The sequence below is a fragment of the Cajanus cajan genome, chromosome 4, assembly GCF_000230855.2.
Source record: "Cajanus cajan strain Asha chromosome 4, NIPB_CcT2T_4, whole genome shotgun sequence".
In the NCBI taxonomy this organism is placed as follows: Eukaryota; Viridiplantae; Streptophyta; class Magnoliopsida; order Fabales; family Fabaceae; genus Cajanus; species Cajanus cajan.
The window spans coordinates 17,745,175-17,759,894 of record NC_138520.1 but is presented as its reverse complement, the minus strand read 5'-3'; the positions used below and the strand labels follow the sequence as shown (position 1 = coordinate 17,759,894).

Here is a 14,720-nt window from a genome sequence, read left to right as displayed (position 1 = left end):
TGATGATGCGATATGACCATGGGAAATGATAATGTGATATGAGAATGCATAGAGTCTTGATTGACATACATCATTTGCATAAATGTTTTAAGGGTACGATATGGAATACACCGCCAGAGAAGGCCCCCTAGTGTAAAAGCTTTGGGGATAGCTCGGTTTGGAAGTCCCAGTCTCGCTCATTGTGTGCATAAGATGTATCTTGCGTGGCTTAGCTATCCCGACGAGACTCTGGTAATATATCCTTCTAGTGAGAGTGCGCAGAGGGTGTGACCCGGCATGTACTCCTAGACTACTCATCGTGTATTGCTAGCGGCAATATGCCATGTGATGTTTTACTGGCGCCACATGCATGATAATATGTAGTCCGTCTCCATGCATGTGCATTCTTATTACTAAATGATGATAAATTACTATTTGTATGACTTGGATGATTGGATAAGCTATTGTTGTTGATTGATCTATGAGGTAACTGTATTGTTTGTGTTTGGCTATCCGGTGTGCGTTCCTACACCGTGAACCAGAGTGAGATATTTCTCACTCCCTTCTTTTGTGTTGTTTCTCTTGTTTGATATACAGGAGACCATCAGCAACATGAGGCTGAGGATGTGGACGATGGAGCTTAGGCTTCTATGTGGGATTTTGCTCTGATAGGACATGTGACATCGGGACATAGATAGAATTAGAATATGATGTTGTTTATGTTTTATTAAAGTATATATTTTGGAAAATTCAATTTTTATTCTTTGTCATTTTATTTGCTATTTGGATTAAGTAAATGAATGTGAATTCTCTACTCACATGATTATTGGAATTGTCGTTTCAATTTTTAAATATTTTTTGTATCCAATAAGATATTTCTTTTTATTATTATATATATATATGTCGGGGTAGAGGGTGTCACAAGTCCTAGGAATGTTAAAAATACGAACAAATAAATGATAAGCGAGAAAAAGAAGATAAAGAAAAAAATAAAATAAATTTTATGTCAACATAGTGTCGGCTTAACCGACAATAAAAAATTAAAATAAATAAATTTGTTAGTGACGGCTTAGCCGACACAAAAAAAATTGTGTCGACTTATTTAGCGTCGGCCAAAAACTGACGAATAACCAACAATATTACGTTGCTTTTTGTGATTTAGAGTCGGCTTTTGGCCGACTCTAAATTAAAACATTCTTGTAGTGTTATAGTGGCCATATGCAATAGTTCAAAACTAGCCTAAGAAATCGGGTTGTAAAGATTGTTTCACTGCAACCAATTTAATAAATTATAAATATAACTCTTTTTGAAAATTAAAAGATATATGAAAGAAAAATGATTACATATGATTAGAGAGATAAAAGAAAGGAAAAAGAAAAATATTTTCAAGATCTGAAAATCATTTTTGGGTGAAGATCAAATATATTTTCAGAACAACTTTCATCAGCAAGTCTGGAAAAACAAAAAATGTGTTTTCTTGAGTAAAGAAATTCAAGAACTTCAAGATTATTGTGCTAATCTTTGTGGAAGATCACTCTACACATCAAGTGTATCAATTTTGATCTTTAAACTTTGTTTTGTACTGTTGGGTATGTTACTCTTTCAGAAATGGGATTTTATGTGATTATTGTACCCATGTATTTCCTTATGAATTTTGTACTCGCAAATTAAAATTGAAGATTTTTTGGAGTTGGTTGTGTCTAACTCTTTAGGTTATGAAACAACTTTTTTGTTAAGCATTTTATTTTATTTTCATTTTTATTTCCCTAAATTATTCTTAGTTAAAATATAGAGTCCCATTTTAAATGAATTGACTTTTTTTTTTTGTTAATATAATACAATAATTTGAAAAAAAATTATCATCTTTTTAAATTTAGATAATATTTCATTTAAGAAATTATAGTTTAAATTTTATTTTAAGATTTTAACGTAGCATCATTATACTTTATAAATGCATAAATTTTAGTTTATTTTACATTCCTTGTGTCAGTATATATATTTTATATGCCCAACTAATTAAAAATAACCATAGTTCACCTTAGATATATGTGACTTTTACGGTAACTTTTACAAAGGTTTACAATACACTAGTGAAAAATTAGTATAATTACGTCACCTCTTTAACGTCGGAAATACGAAAATCTGACGTAAAAAAGACGCGGTGACATTTTTGTAATTTTCGCGAACTTTTTACGTCGGACCTGGTATGGTCTGACGTAAAAAGTCAAATCTGTGTCAGATGTACGTTGTGTCCAACGTAGAGTTGACATTTTACTTTGGACCCTACCAGGTCCGACGTAAAAAAAGGACGTGAAATTGAATAAGTGAGTGCGAGGCACACCACGCGCATTCACTTTTCATCACTTTTCGTTTATTTCTCTGTAAACCCTCTCCCTCTCCTTTGTTACTGAATCATTTTTTTGTCTTTTGCAGAGGGGTGAACTCTTTGTTACTCATTCGCTCACTGTTGCAGCTCATCAGGTATGAATCAAGGTTTTGTTAACAATTTTTTGCTTCGCATTGCTATTGTGACTATCTGTTCTATTCGATTTTTTGGTTGTTCTATTTGTATAGGTCGTTGGCCTTTTCTTTTGGGTTGTTCTACGAAGCAGAACGGCCTGTTCTGCTTGCAGAACGGCCCGTTCTGCTTGCATTCTTATGTTTTTTTATCTCTTTACTACTTTTTTACGTCGGATTTTGGTAATGTTCGACGTAAATTTACGTCAATTTTACAAGACCGACGTAAATTTACGTCTCCCGCATTTACGTTGATATTTTTTCTGACGTAAAAAGCTCAAAATATCCAACGTGGAATACCTCTTTTGTACTAGTGATATCTTTTCATACCAGAAAATTTATGATTAAATAATAATATAAAAAATCAAATATATGGTAATTACATTTCAATTAAATTATTTTTTGTATTTCTAAAATACAATTCCCTAAAATTTGTCAATCCAAATTTGAATTTTTATTTTTATTAAACTTAACTTTTAAATTGCATTAATAAGAGACGATTGTCTTATTTTTTATAGTCTATGTTTAACTTTAGTATGTTTGAATTCCTTACAAATAACTTAAATGTGTTTGAAATTCTTACAAATAGAGGAAGTTTTAACCTGGACGGACGTACATAAGTTAGTATTTTTTATGGATGTGTGTCCTACAAATGTTTGACCTTAGTCTTTAAACATATATTTAGTTTGGGTTACCTAGCACTTGCCTTGTGAATAATTGCCTTATATAAAATGTACTAGCGATTTACTTCAAAAACAACACATGGTGTAAAACAAAAATTACACTACAAGAAAACAGTGAATAAGTGGCAAAAAATAAGCGTCGGCTAATAGCTGACGCAAATAGTATCGAAAAAGCCGACGCTAAACATAAAATAAATTTAAATTAAATATTTTAAGTTTAGCGTCGAAAAAGTCGACGCTATTAATTAAATATAGCGTCGGCTTTTCCGACACTAAAAATATTTAATTTAAATTTATTTTAAGTTTAGCGTTGAAAAAGCCGACGCTATTCTTTAAATATAGCATCGGCTTTTCCGACACTAATTTAATTTAAATTCAAATTAAGTTAGTGTCGGAAAAGCCGACGCTATACTTAAAGAATAGCGTCGACTTTTCCGACACTAAACTTAAAATAAATTTAAATTAAATTTATTTTAAGTTTAGCGTCAGAAAAATCAACGCTATATTTAAATAATATACGTGCTTCGAAAGAGATAAAGATAATTTTTTCAATGTTATATACGCATAATGTGTTTTAGTACACTTGGTTATCAAGTTCACTTAAGACCTCAATGTTCATGGATCAAGTCCCGTAACACCCTGAATTTTTCTACTAATACTATGAATAATTATTATTTATTTTTGTATTTATGAAGATTATTTCCTTATAATTATTTTGATTAATTAAATGGGTTTGATTGAATTTTTAAAGGTTTTTAATAATAATCATTTATGAAAATTATTTTGTATAATATTATTAATTATGATATTTTGTTATAATTATTATTTGAAGAAAATTGTGTTTTAAATTGTATTGATATTTTATTTTAATTTGATATATATATATATATATATATATATATATATGTTATTTATTTATTTATTAATCAGTAATCCTGGATTTTCATAGCCCCGGAACGGGCCGTTCCACTTTAGGAACGGGTCATTCCAACTCGAGCATGCATGGGTAAAATTTCAACCCAGAACGGCCCGTTCCACTTTGTGAACGGGCCGTTCCGGATGTGGTTTTAATGAACAAAGTATTGATTCAGAACGGACCGTTCTGGTTTTGGAACGGGTCGTTCTGCTTTTGGAATGGGCCGTTCTGGTTTTGGAACGGGCCGTTCTAGCCAAATCCTGATGCCTATAAATGCGTTCCGGCACTCCAGAAAAATGCATTTTTTTCACTTTTGACCGTTTTTCTTCTACACTTTCTAGAGACCAAGGGGAACCTGGAGGAGAAGATCCTGCTTCAGTTTCAACCCCTATTTTTTGAGGTAAGGGGGGAGTGAAAAACCTCGCTCTGGGTGTGGGATTGTATGCTGGGTAGTGGGATTGGCCCCCAATCCTATGTTTGTTGTATGTCATATTTTTCTTGTATGTTCCAATTACTTAATTAATATGTGTATGATTGTGGAATTTGGTGCTCCTATGAGTTCCTACACGAAATCCTAAGGGAGTGCATTGGTGCTTGTATGAGTAAAATTAATTGTGATAATAACAATATACGTGAATTGTCTTATTTTAAATGTTTATTGCATAACTTGGAACGCTCTATGGGTTCTTGAGAGAACCCTATGAACAGCAGGCAAAATAGGAATATTTCTGTTTTACCTTCTGATTGTTCTATTGTACTCCTTGCTGTATAAGATGTATAAATGTGTATTTAATTATGCAAATAGATGAGAATGAAATGTAATAATGAAATGTGATGATGAAATGTGATGACGAAATGTGATGATGCGATGTGACCATGGGAAATGATAATGTGATATGAGAATGCATAGAGTCTTGATTGACATGCATCATTTGCATAAATGTTTTAAGGGCGTACAATATGGAATACACCGCCAGAGAAGGCCCCCTAGTGTAAAAGCTATGGGAATTAGTCCTTGGGGATAGCTCGGTTTGGAAGTCCCAGTCTCGCCCATTGTGTGCATGGGATGTATCTTGCGCGGCTTAGCTATCCCGACGAGACTCTGATAGTATATCCTTCTAGTGAGAGTGCGCAGAGGGTGTGACCCGGCATGTACTCCTAGACTAGTCTTCGTGTATTGCTAGCGGAAATATGTCATGTGATGTTTTACTAGCGCCGCATGCATGATAATATGTAGTCCGTGTCCATGCATGTGCATTCTTATTATTAAATGATGACAAATTACTATTTGTATGACTTGGATGATTGGATAAGCTATTGTTGTTGATTGATCTATGAGGTAACTGTATTGTTTTTGTTTCTCTATCTGATGTGCGTTCCTACACCGTGAGCTAGAGTGAGATGTTTCTCACTCCCTTCTTTTGTGTTGTTTCTCTTGTTTGATATACAGGAGACCATCAACAACATGAGGCTGAGCATGTGGACGATGGAGCTTAGGCTTCTATATATGTTGGATTTTGCTCTGATAGGACATATGACATCGGGACATAGACAGAATTCGAATATGATGTTGTTTATGTTTTATTAAAGTATATATTTTGGAAAACTCAATTTTTATTCTGTCATTTTATTTGCTATTTGGATTAAGTACATGAATGTGAATTCTCTACTCACATGATTATTGGAATTGTCGTTTCAATTTTTAAATATTTTTTTTATCCAATAAGATATTTCTTTTTATTATATATATATATATATATATATATGTTGGGGTAGAGGGTGTCACAAGTCCTAGGAATGTTAAAAATACGAACGAATAAATGATAAGCGAGAAAAAGAAGATAAAGAAAAAAATAAAATAAATTTTATGTCAACATAGTGTCGGCTTAACCGACAATAAAAAATTAAAATAAATAAATTTGTTAGTGACGACTTAGCCGACACAAAAAAAATTGTGTCGACTTAAGAGAAATCTTGATATAGGTTTTCTCAAGTGGATTCTTTAGATGCATGAATTCTGTTGTTTGTGTAATCGTATGGGATCAAGATTAGGTGATTGAGTTTCTAATTATAATATTGTTTGTACATGGTGTTTGTAAAGAATATTATAGTAGAAAGGCTAGCTTTAGCAGGAAGCTAAATCTGAAATTAGATGTAGGCCTTTGTATGGTTGAACCAGTATAGATCATTGTACAAGTTCTCTCTTAACCTTCATACCTTGTTATAATTCATGTTGAATTGATAAAAAGAATTTCAAGAAGTGAAAGAAACATTTCTTTGAATATTTATCAATTGCTGATTTGTGAAATCTGATATGACATATGCAAATTGGTAATAAAGTGAAAGAATGTAACTACTAAAATCAATTTGGATTACAACATCAATTTTGCTGTGTATTAAATATGAAAAATTTTATCTTTGATTGGTGTGTAATCTGAATGTGATTAGTAACATTTGTATAAGAAAGAAAGATATTAATAAGAGAGCAAGAAAGACCATTAGAAGCCATCTAAGTGAATAATCTATAATCCCCCCTTCTAGATCGTGTTCTACCCGAGACCAACAACCTGTGCCAATGCATCACACCTCCAGCGTATGTCACACACACACCCATGTCGATGCATCACACATCGAGCACTGTGTCAGGCACACGCCCGTGCCGAGGCATCATACACAACATTCTCATTAATCTTAATTTATATTTCACATATAGATCCATTCCATTTTAGCACACACCACTATATATATGTATATATATAGGGGATTGTTAACATACTTTTACCTATTTTTTAGTTGGAGTATGTTAGCAACCTAAACCAAAATTTTAGGACAAGAAAATCAATCATTTCTTTTAATTCGGTTAATTTATATAAAGGATATTATAGTAATTTAATTTAATTTTAAAAGAATATATATATATATATATATATATATATACACACACACACATATAGCAACACATAGGTCATCTAGCATGCACACTTCATCTAATTAAAATTCCATTTATGACTCACCTAGCGAAATTACAATTTCGCCCGATGCCAAGCTCAACCCGAGAGCTCCTCTTCTCGCCCATGCCTAGCATTGAGAAATTTTGCCCAGTGCTAAGGCTTGGTAGAGACCACCTTAAGTAATTGCACTTGGCAAAATTATAATTTCACCTGGTGAAAGGCTACTCCAACGGATCACACCCAGCGACGAAATTACATTTTTGCGTAGCGTAACCTTCTAAGTTCCACCTTCATCTTCGTGAAGGTTCGCTCGGTGCGAGGAACTAAGCTCGGTGCCAATGCGACTTTCTACAATTCTAAAAATGCAAACAGACATCTCATAATTCATCAATCATCAAACAACACTATTTTCATATTCTAATCAGTCAGAACTCATCATAATTACTTGAAAACACATCAATTTCATAGAAATTAACATGCATCAATTCCAGAATCCTCAATCCCTCATGAACCCTAACTCACAGGCACATTTCAATCAATCCAATCCATCATCCAGAACATAAACTACAGTAATTAACATAAGAAATACCCGTACAAATCCACAGATAAGTCATTATAGAATTATTAAACATGCAAACAGAAATAATTATAAAATTTCTAAGAATCCTAGGAAACTCTTCCTCTATCCATTCTCTCGTATGACTATGCATATGAGAATCCCATTTTTTCCCGTACCTCGTTGTGTAAATTCGACTAGTTTTAATGCAATGTGAATCATTTCTAAGCATTTTTTTGAGCACTTCTCCTTAGAGCTCTTGTTTTTCCTTTCCTCCTTTCTCACGCCTTTAAAATACCAATTGAAAACCCCCCAAAATGAGGGTTAATTTGCTAACCCCTTCTTAACATTCCCTCGAGTCAGGTCAACCTAATTCATTTCACTTCCTGACCCGCTACTCTTTTTCCCCCAAATAATCAAATAAATAAATAAATTTAATAAAAAAATACTTTTTCCCCAATAATAATAAAATATTTCTGACCCAAAATGTAATATTATAATTTTGATATCAAAATATCCTATGAAATCAACCTTTTAAATTTTATAATAAAATATATAATTAATATAAAAATATAGGGGGTTGTATTTCATATCGACTCATAAGTTATCCTATAAAATATATAAATAATTATTTAAAATGCTAATAAAAATACTTATTTAGTACGTACAAAGTAACTATTTAAATTGTATAAAATAATATTCCCCTATAATAAAAAAAATAATTCTGATTAAATACTATATAATAATAATAGTATTTTTGAAAAAACATGGTGTTACAAAGATTGGTTTGAAAAAGTTTGTTAAAGAGGGCCGGTCTTATCCATATGCTCCTAAGCTACATTGTATTTTAAGCACCTTTAATGATTTTGGAGATTGGTACCACGTTCATGAATGAATATGCACAAGTCCTTGAAAAATGTTAGTGGGTGTTAATGTTGGTGTATTGAATGAGAATGATTATTTTTATGCTTGAGTTTGCATGAATGATATTGCATATTGTACTTAGATACTATATCTTATTCTTCACATGTGCTTATTCGTGTGTGAGATGTACACTCACTCCTCTTGTGTTGCATGTTGTAACTTTTCTTATTTAGGGTCAACACCATACAAGAACTGATCAGATAGATGAGGTTGAGCTTGAGGGAGACGAATCTTAAGGCATCGATTTTACTTTTATGGGTCTTATTGGTTTGATTAGTGTGACACTAGGGCTAAATAGTTGTTCCTTTATGGCATTTTGAGAATCAACTTATAGACACAGAGCTTATTTCTTTATGTTCTATTTTATTTGGGGATTTATAACACTTTTTTTTTCTGACAATGATTGTGAACTTATTTCCATCTTATTCTATTGTTAGTAATTAAAAAGGTTTTATCTAGTTAAGGAGAATGGACCATTTTGAAATTTGAAATAAGGAGTCATAATTACAATCATTAAAATATAATGGTTTCTGGATGTATGAAAAAGAAAGGGAAAATATGTGATTATAATGACGAAACAAAGAAGTTAGATCTTAAAGAAAGTTTCTAATTAAGAAAACGCTTCAGTTACTCATAAAGGTTTATCTCGATATGTAAATTTCTTTTAAATTATGTTTTGATTTCAATAACTTTAAAAATTCTTAACCTAAAATTACTTGTACATAGTAATACTAACATATAACTCTAGAGGACGATCAATCTCACTTTTAACCTTCCTCTTTAAAGATATATAAGGTACATTTTACAAAAAAACTAGACTAGGACTTTATTACTTTAAAGGCAATATAGTTTGATTCCGAGGACATGATTATGTTATCCTAGTAGATTGGTGTATGTTAGATTTGACGAAATTGATTCATATATTTTTCAGTGAATTGGCCTATGTAATTCACTCATTCAATACAGACCTAAAAAGAATGATATTCTTGTATATTAAATAGACAAGGCTAAGGTATTAAACAAAATTGAATTTCAAATAAATAGAATAGCAACACTATATAAATAATATAAACCACATTCCTTTTTATTTATTACAATATAAGTTATTCGTAGGAAGGTCAAATGCATGAAGGAATTTAATAATTTAATTATCTAAACATGAAATCCATTACAATAAAAATGAAATGATCATACTTGTGTCTTCAACCTAACTAGTTGTTGTTGTACCAGAATTGCTTTTGAAGGTAATTAATTGTGCTCTTATCAACTTGGAAGGCTTTGGTAAGAACCTCAGTAGAAATAGGTGGAGTAGAATTAAACAAAGCACTACCAATAGTGATAGTTCCTGGACTTTGACTGCTGAGACCAGCAATGGCAAGAGCATTGCCATATCCCACATTTAATTGGAAGTGAATGAGGCCAATTGGAAACACAAACACATCGCCCTTGTTCAGAACTTTGGTAAAGAGACGGTTTCCATCTTGATTGGATGAGACAAATCCAACATATAGAGTTCCCTCAATGACTATAAGGATTTCCGTGCCACGTGGGTGAGTGTGAGGAGCATTTAAGCCCTTGGGTGCAAAATCTATACGAGCCAATGATATACCAAGTGTGTTTAATCCTGGTAGCTGATCAACAAAGACCGGAGTCACTTGTGCACCAAGTGGGTTCGAGGTATTACCAGCCTCCACATGTGTGAAGAAATCTTCTGCTTTCACGAGCTTGGGATCTTTGCAGAATTTCCCGTTCACAAATACTACAAATTAACAAGACAGAGTTTTAATTAGATTTAAAAGACCAATTATAATCATTCTCATGATGATGTAAATGTGAAAGAAATAAACTAAACTAAGAATTGGCATTGCAAGACTCATGAGGAATCAATGTCTGTGCATACCAGCATTCTTGGTGTCATTTAATGCCACACAAAAATCTTGCAGGGGGCTGGGGTCGTAGGCAAAGGCAACAGAAGATGTCAAAGCCAAGATGGCCACGAGGAAATACACAACTTTCATCTTGCTTCTCAAACTTAATCTTGTAAGATTTTGGGTAAGTAATTGCTTCTGATTGAGAACTGAATTGTTTTGCTGCCTTTATAAGCTTTGCTATTTATAAGGATGAACCGTTGAACTAGTTTCATATATTTATGTTTACCCGCAATTAATTTTTTATTTGGTGATGAACCATTCTTTAGTAATTAACTATACATATATACGTGCTTGATCAAAGTCAAGCAATTTTTTCAACATTAATTACCTCGTCCAACAGAACTTGTACCCACTACGTAGTTTTTTTTTCTATTAATATATTATTTTATAAATGGGAAGCCATTAGCAATCAAATAGCAGTTTAGACTTGGTCCCATTTCTTCAGACTTGAGTTCTCTTTTCCCGGGGACGGAGCCAGGATTTCAATACTGGGGGGCCGAGAATTGAGAAGGCAAGAATTGAGAAGGCAAGAATTGAGAATGATCAAATGAGGCGCTACATTTTTTTAAAAAAAAAAAATTCCAAAGTGATACCACATAGCAGGCCGTACCAGAAGTCCAAAAGTTGAATAAAAAAATAAATTTGGGTTATTCATTTAATTATACATATGAGTTTATATTAAAAATAGGGGGTGCCATATAGTAATATATATGTATATAAAAAAAAATTAAAATTGTTGGGGGGGCCGTGGCACCCGTAGGTCCCCCCTTGGCTCCGTCCTTGCTTTTCCGGACTTGCGTTTTTCTCTATGCATGCATCTTACGGTTTAATGTTTAAACTTGGTCGTCATGGGTAGTTATAGTGAAAATTAAATGGATATTTTATAATTAATGACAAACTAGGTCGCTGAGCAAGTTTATTATATATCCATCAACAGCTTCTAGTTCTAGACGACGTCGTGACTTGCTCAAATTTTGTACTTCAAATTAGCTGTGTTAAAATATTTTATCTACATGCATTCGATTGAAAAAACTAATTAAAATGGGATTCGCGGATCTCATCGTTATGTGATTATGTATCCATCTTGTTCCTTATGAATTTTGTACTCGCAAAATTAAAGCTTTGTTGGAGTTGGTTGTGTCTAGCTTTTAAGTTATGAGATGTAGAACTTTTTTGTTAAGCATTTTATTTTATTTTCATTTTTATTTCTCTAAATTATTCTTAGTCAAAATATATAACCCCATTTTAAATGAATTGACATTTTTTTTTTGTTAATATAGTATAATAATTTGAAAGAAAAATCAGTTATAGTGAAAATTAAATGGATATTTTATAATTAATGACAAACTAGGTCGCTGAGCAGTTTTCTGATTATGTCAATGTTGAAATATTAATTTGTTCTTTAATTTTATTCACAATACCCATATTGTTCCTTCTGAATTTTGTACTCCAAAATTGAATATTTGTATGAGTGGGTTGTCTTTGTCAAATTATGCGGCAATTTATTTTGTTAAACATTTTATTTTATAGTTATTTTTATTTCTCTAAATTAATCTTAGTTAAAATAGTTCCAATTTAAATCAATTGATTTTTTTAATATAGTATAATAATTTTAAAAATATCATTTTTTAAGTTAAGATAATATATTGCATTTAAGAAATTCTAGTTTAAAATTTATTTTAAGGTTTTAACGCATCATTATACTTTATAAATGCATGAGTTTTTAGTTTATTTTACATTCCTTGTGTCAGTATATATATTTTATATCCCCGACTAATTGAAAATCACCACCTTAGTTCATCAACAGCTTCTAGTTCTAGACGACGTCGTGACTTGCTCAAATTTTGTACTGCATGAGAAACTAACGTTTAATATGCCTAATTAAGGCTTCAAATTAACTGTGAATTAAAATATTTTATCTACATGCATTCAATTGAAAAACTAATTAAAATGGGATTTTATGTCATTATGTACCCATGTAGTTCCTTATGAATTTTGTACTCGCAAATTAAAATTGAAGATTTTTTGGAGTTGGTTGTGTCTAACTCTTTAGGTTATGAAACAACTTTTTTGTTAAGCATTTTATTTTATTTCTCTAAATTATTTTTAGTTAAAATATAGAGTCCCATTTTAAATGAATTGACTTTTTTTTTGTTAATATAATACAATAATTTGAAAAAAAATTATCATCTTTTTAAATTTAGATAATATTTCATTTAAGAAATTATAGTTTAAATCTTATTTTAAGATTTTAACGTACGCATCATTATACTTTATAAATGCATAAATTTTAGTTTATTTTACATTCCTTGTGTCAGTATATATATTTTATATGCCCAACTAATTAAAAATAACCTTAGTTCACCTTAGATATACGTGACTTTTACGGTAACTTTTACAAAGGTTTACAATATCTTTTCATACAAGAAAATTTATGATTAAATAATAATATAAAAAAAATCAAATATATGGTTATTACATTTCAATTAAATTATTTTTTGTATTTCTAAAATACAATTCCCTAAAATTTGTCAATCCAAATTTGAATTTTTATTTTTATTAAACTTAACTTTTAAATTGCATTAATAAGAGACGATTGTCTTATTTTTTATAGTCTATGTTTAACTTTAGTATGTTTGAATTCCTTACAAATAACTTAAATGTGTTTGAAATTCTTTCAAATAGAGGAAATTTTAACCTGGACGGACGTACATAAGTTAGTATTTTTTATGGATGTGTGTCCTACAAACGTTTGACATTAGTCTTTAAACATATATTTAGTTTGGGTTACCTAGCACTTGCCTTGTATATAATTGCCTTATATAAAATGTACTAGCGATTTACTTCAAAAACAACACATGGCGTAAAACAAAAATTACACTACAAGAAAACGGTGAATAAGCGGCGAAAAATAAGCGTCGGCTAATAGCTGACTCAAATAGTGTCGGAAAAGCCGACACTATTTTAAAATTTAGCGTCGGCTTTTCCGACGCTAAACTTAAAGTAAATTTAAATTAAATATTTTTAGTATCGAAAAAGCCGACGCTATTCTTTAAATATAGCGTCGGCTTTTCCGACACTAATTTAATTTAAATTTAAATTAAGTTAGCGTCGGAAAAGCCGACGCTATATTTAAAGAATAGCGTCGGCTTTTCCGACACTAAACTTAAAATAAATTTAAATTAAATTTATTTTATGTTTAGCGTCGGAAAAACTAACGCTATATTTAAATAATATACGTGCTTCGAAAGAGATAAAGATAATTTTTTCAATGTTATATACGCATAATGTGTTCTAGTACACTTGGTTATCAAGTTCACTTAAGACCTCAAGGTTCACAGATCGAGTCCTGTAACACCCTGAATTTTTCTACTAATACTACGAATAATTATTATTTATTTTTGTATTTATGAAGATTATTTCCTTATAATTATTTTGATTAATTAAATGAGTTTGATTGAATTTTTAAAGGTTTTTAATAATAATCATTTATGAAAATTATTTTGTATAATATTATTAATTATGATATTTTGTTATAATTATTATTTGAAGAAAATCATGTTTTAAATTGTATTGATATTTTATTTTAATTTGAAATATATATATATATATATATATATATATATATATGTTATTTATTTATTTATTAATTAGTAATCCTAGATTTTCATAGCCCCGGAACGGGCCGTTCCACTTTAGGAACGGGTTGTCGCAACTCGAGCATGCATGGGTAAAATTTCAACCCAGAACGGGTTGTTCCACTTTGGGAACGGGCAGTTCCGGATGTGGTTTTAAAGAACAAAGTATTGACTCAGAACGGACCGTTCTGGTTTTGGAACGGGCCGTTCCGGAGAAGCTTCTGTACATGTTCTATCTGCCCAGAACGGGTCATTCCAGATTCGGAACGGACCGTTCTGGCCAAATCCTGATGCCTATAAATACGTTCCAGCACTCCAGAAAAATTCATTTTTTCACTTTTGACCCTTTTTCTTCTACACTTTCTGGAGACCAAGGGAAACCCGGAGGAGGAGATCCTGCTTCAGTTTCAACCCCTGTTTTTCGAGGTAAGGGGGGAGTGAGAAACCTCGTTTTGGGTGTGGGATTGTATGCTGGGTAGTGGGATTGGCCCCCAATCTTGTGTTTGTTGTATGTCATATTTTTCTTGTATGTTCCAATTACTTAATTAATATGCGTGTATGAATAAAAACTTTGTTTAGGCTATGATTGTGGAATTTGGTGCTCCTATGGGTTCCTACAGGAAAC

General features: G+C 31.5%; 1 protein-coding gene across 1 annotated transcript; it reads right to left on the bottom strand.

Annotated features, from left to right (window-relative positions):
- Window positions 1-9,585: 9,585 nt before the first annotated feature.
- Window positions 9,586-10,629, bottom strand: LOC145949355 (germin-like protein subfamily 1 member 7). Its single transcript, XM_083072340.1, has 2 exons — window positions 10,427-10,629; window positions 9,586-10,285 (listed from the first exon to the last, which is right to left on the bottom strand). Exons 1-2 carry the CDS (start codon window positions 10,542-10,544, stop codon window positions 9,738-9,740), a joined length of 666 nt encoding a protein of 221 aa, XP_082928466.1. The 5' UTR covers window positions 10,545-10,629; the 3' UTR covers window positions 9,586-9,737.
- Between the last annotated feature and the right edge of the window lie 4,091 nt (window positions 10,630-14,720).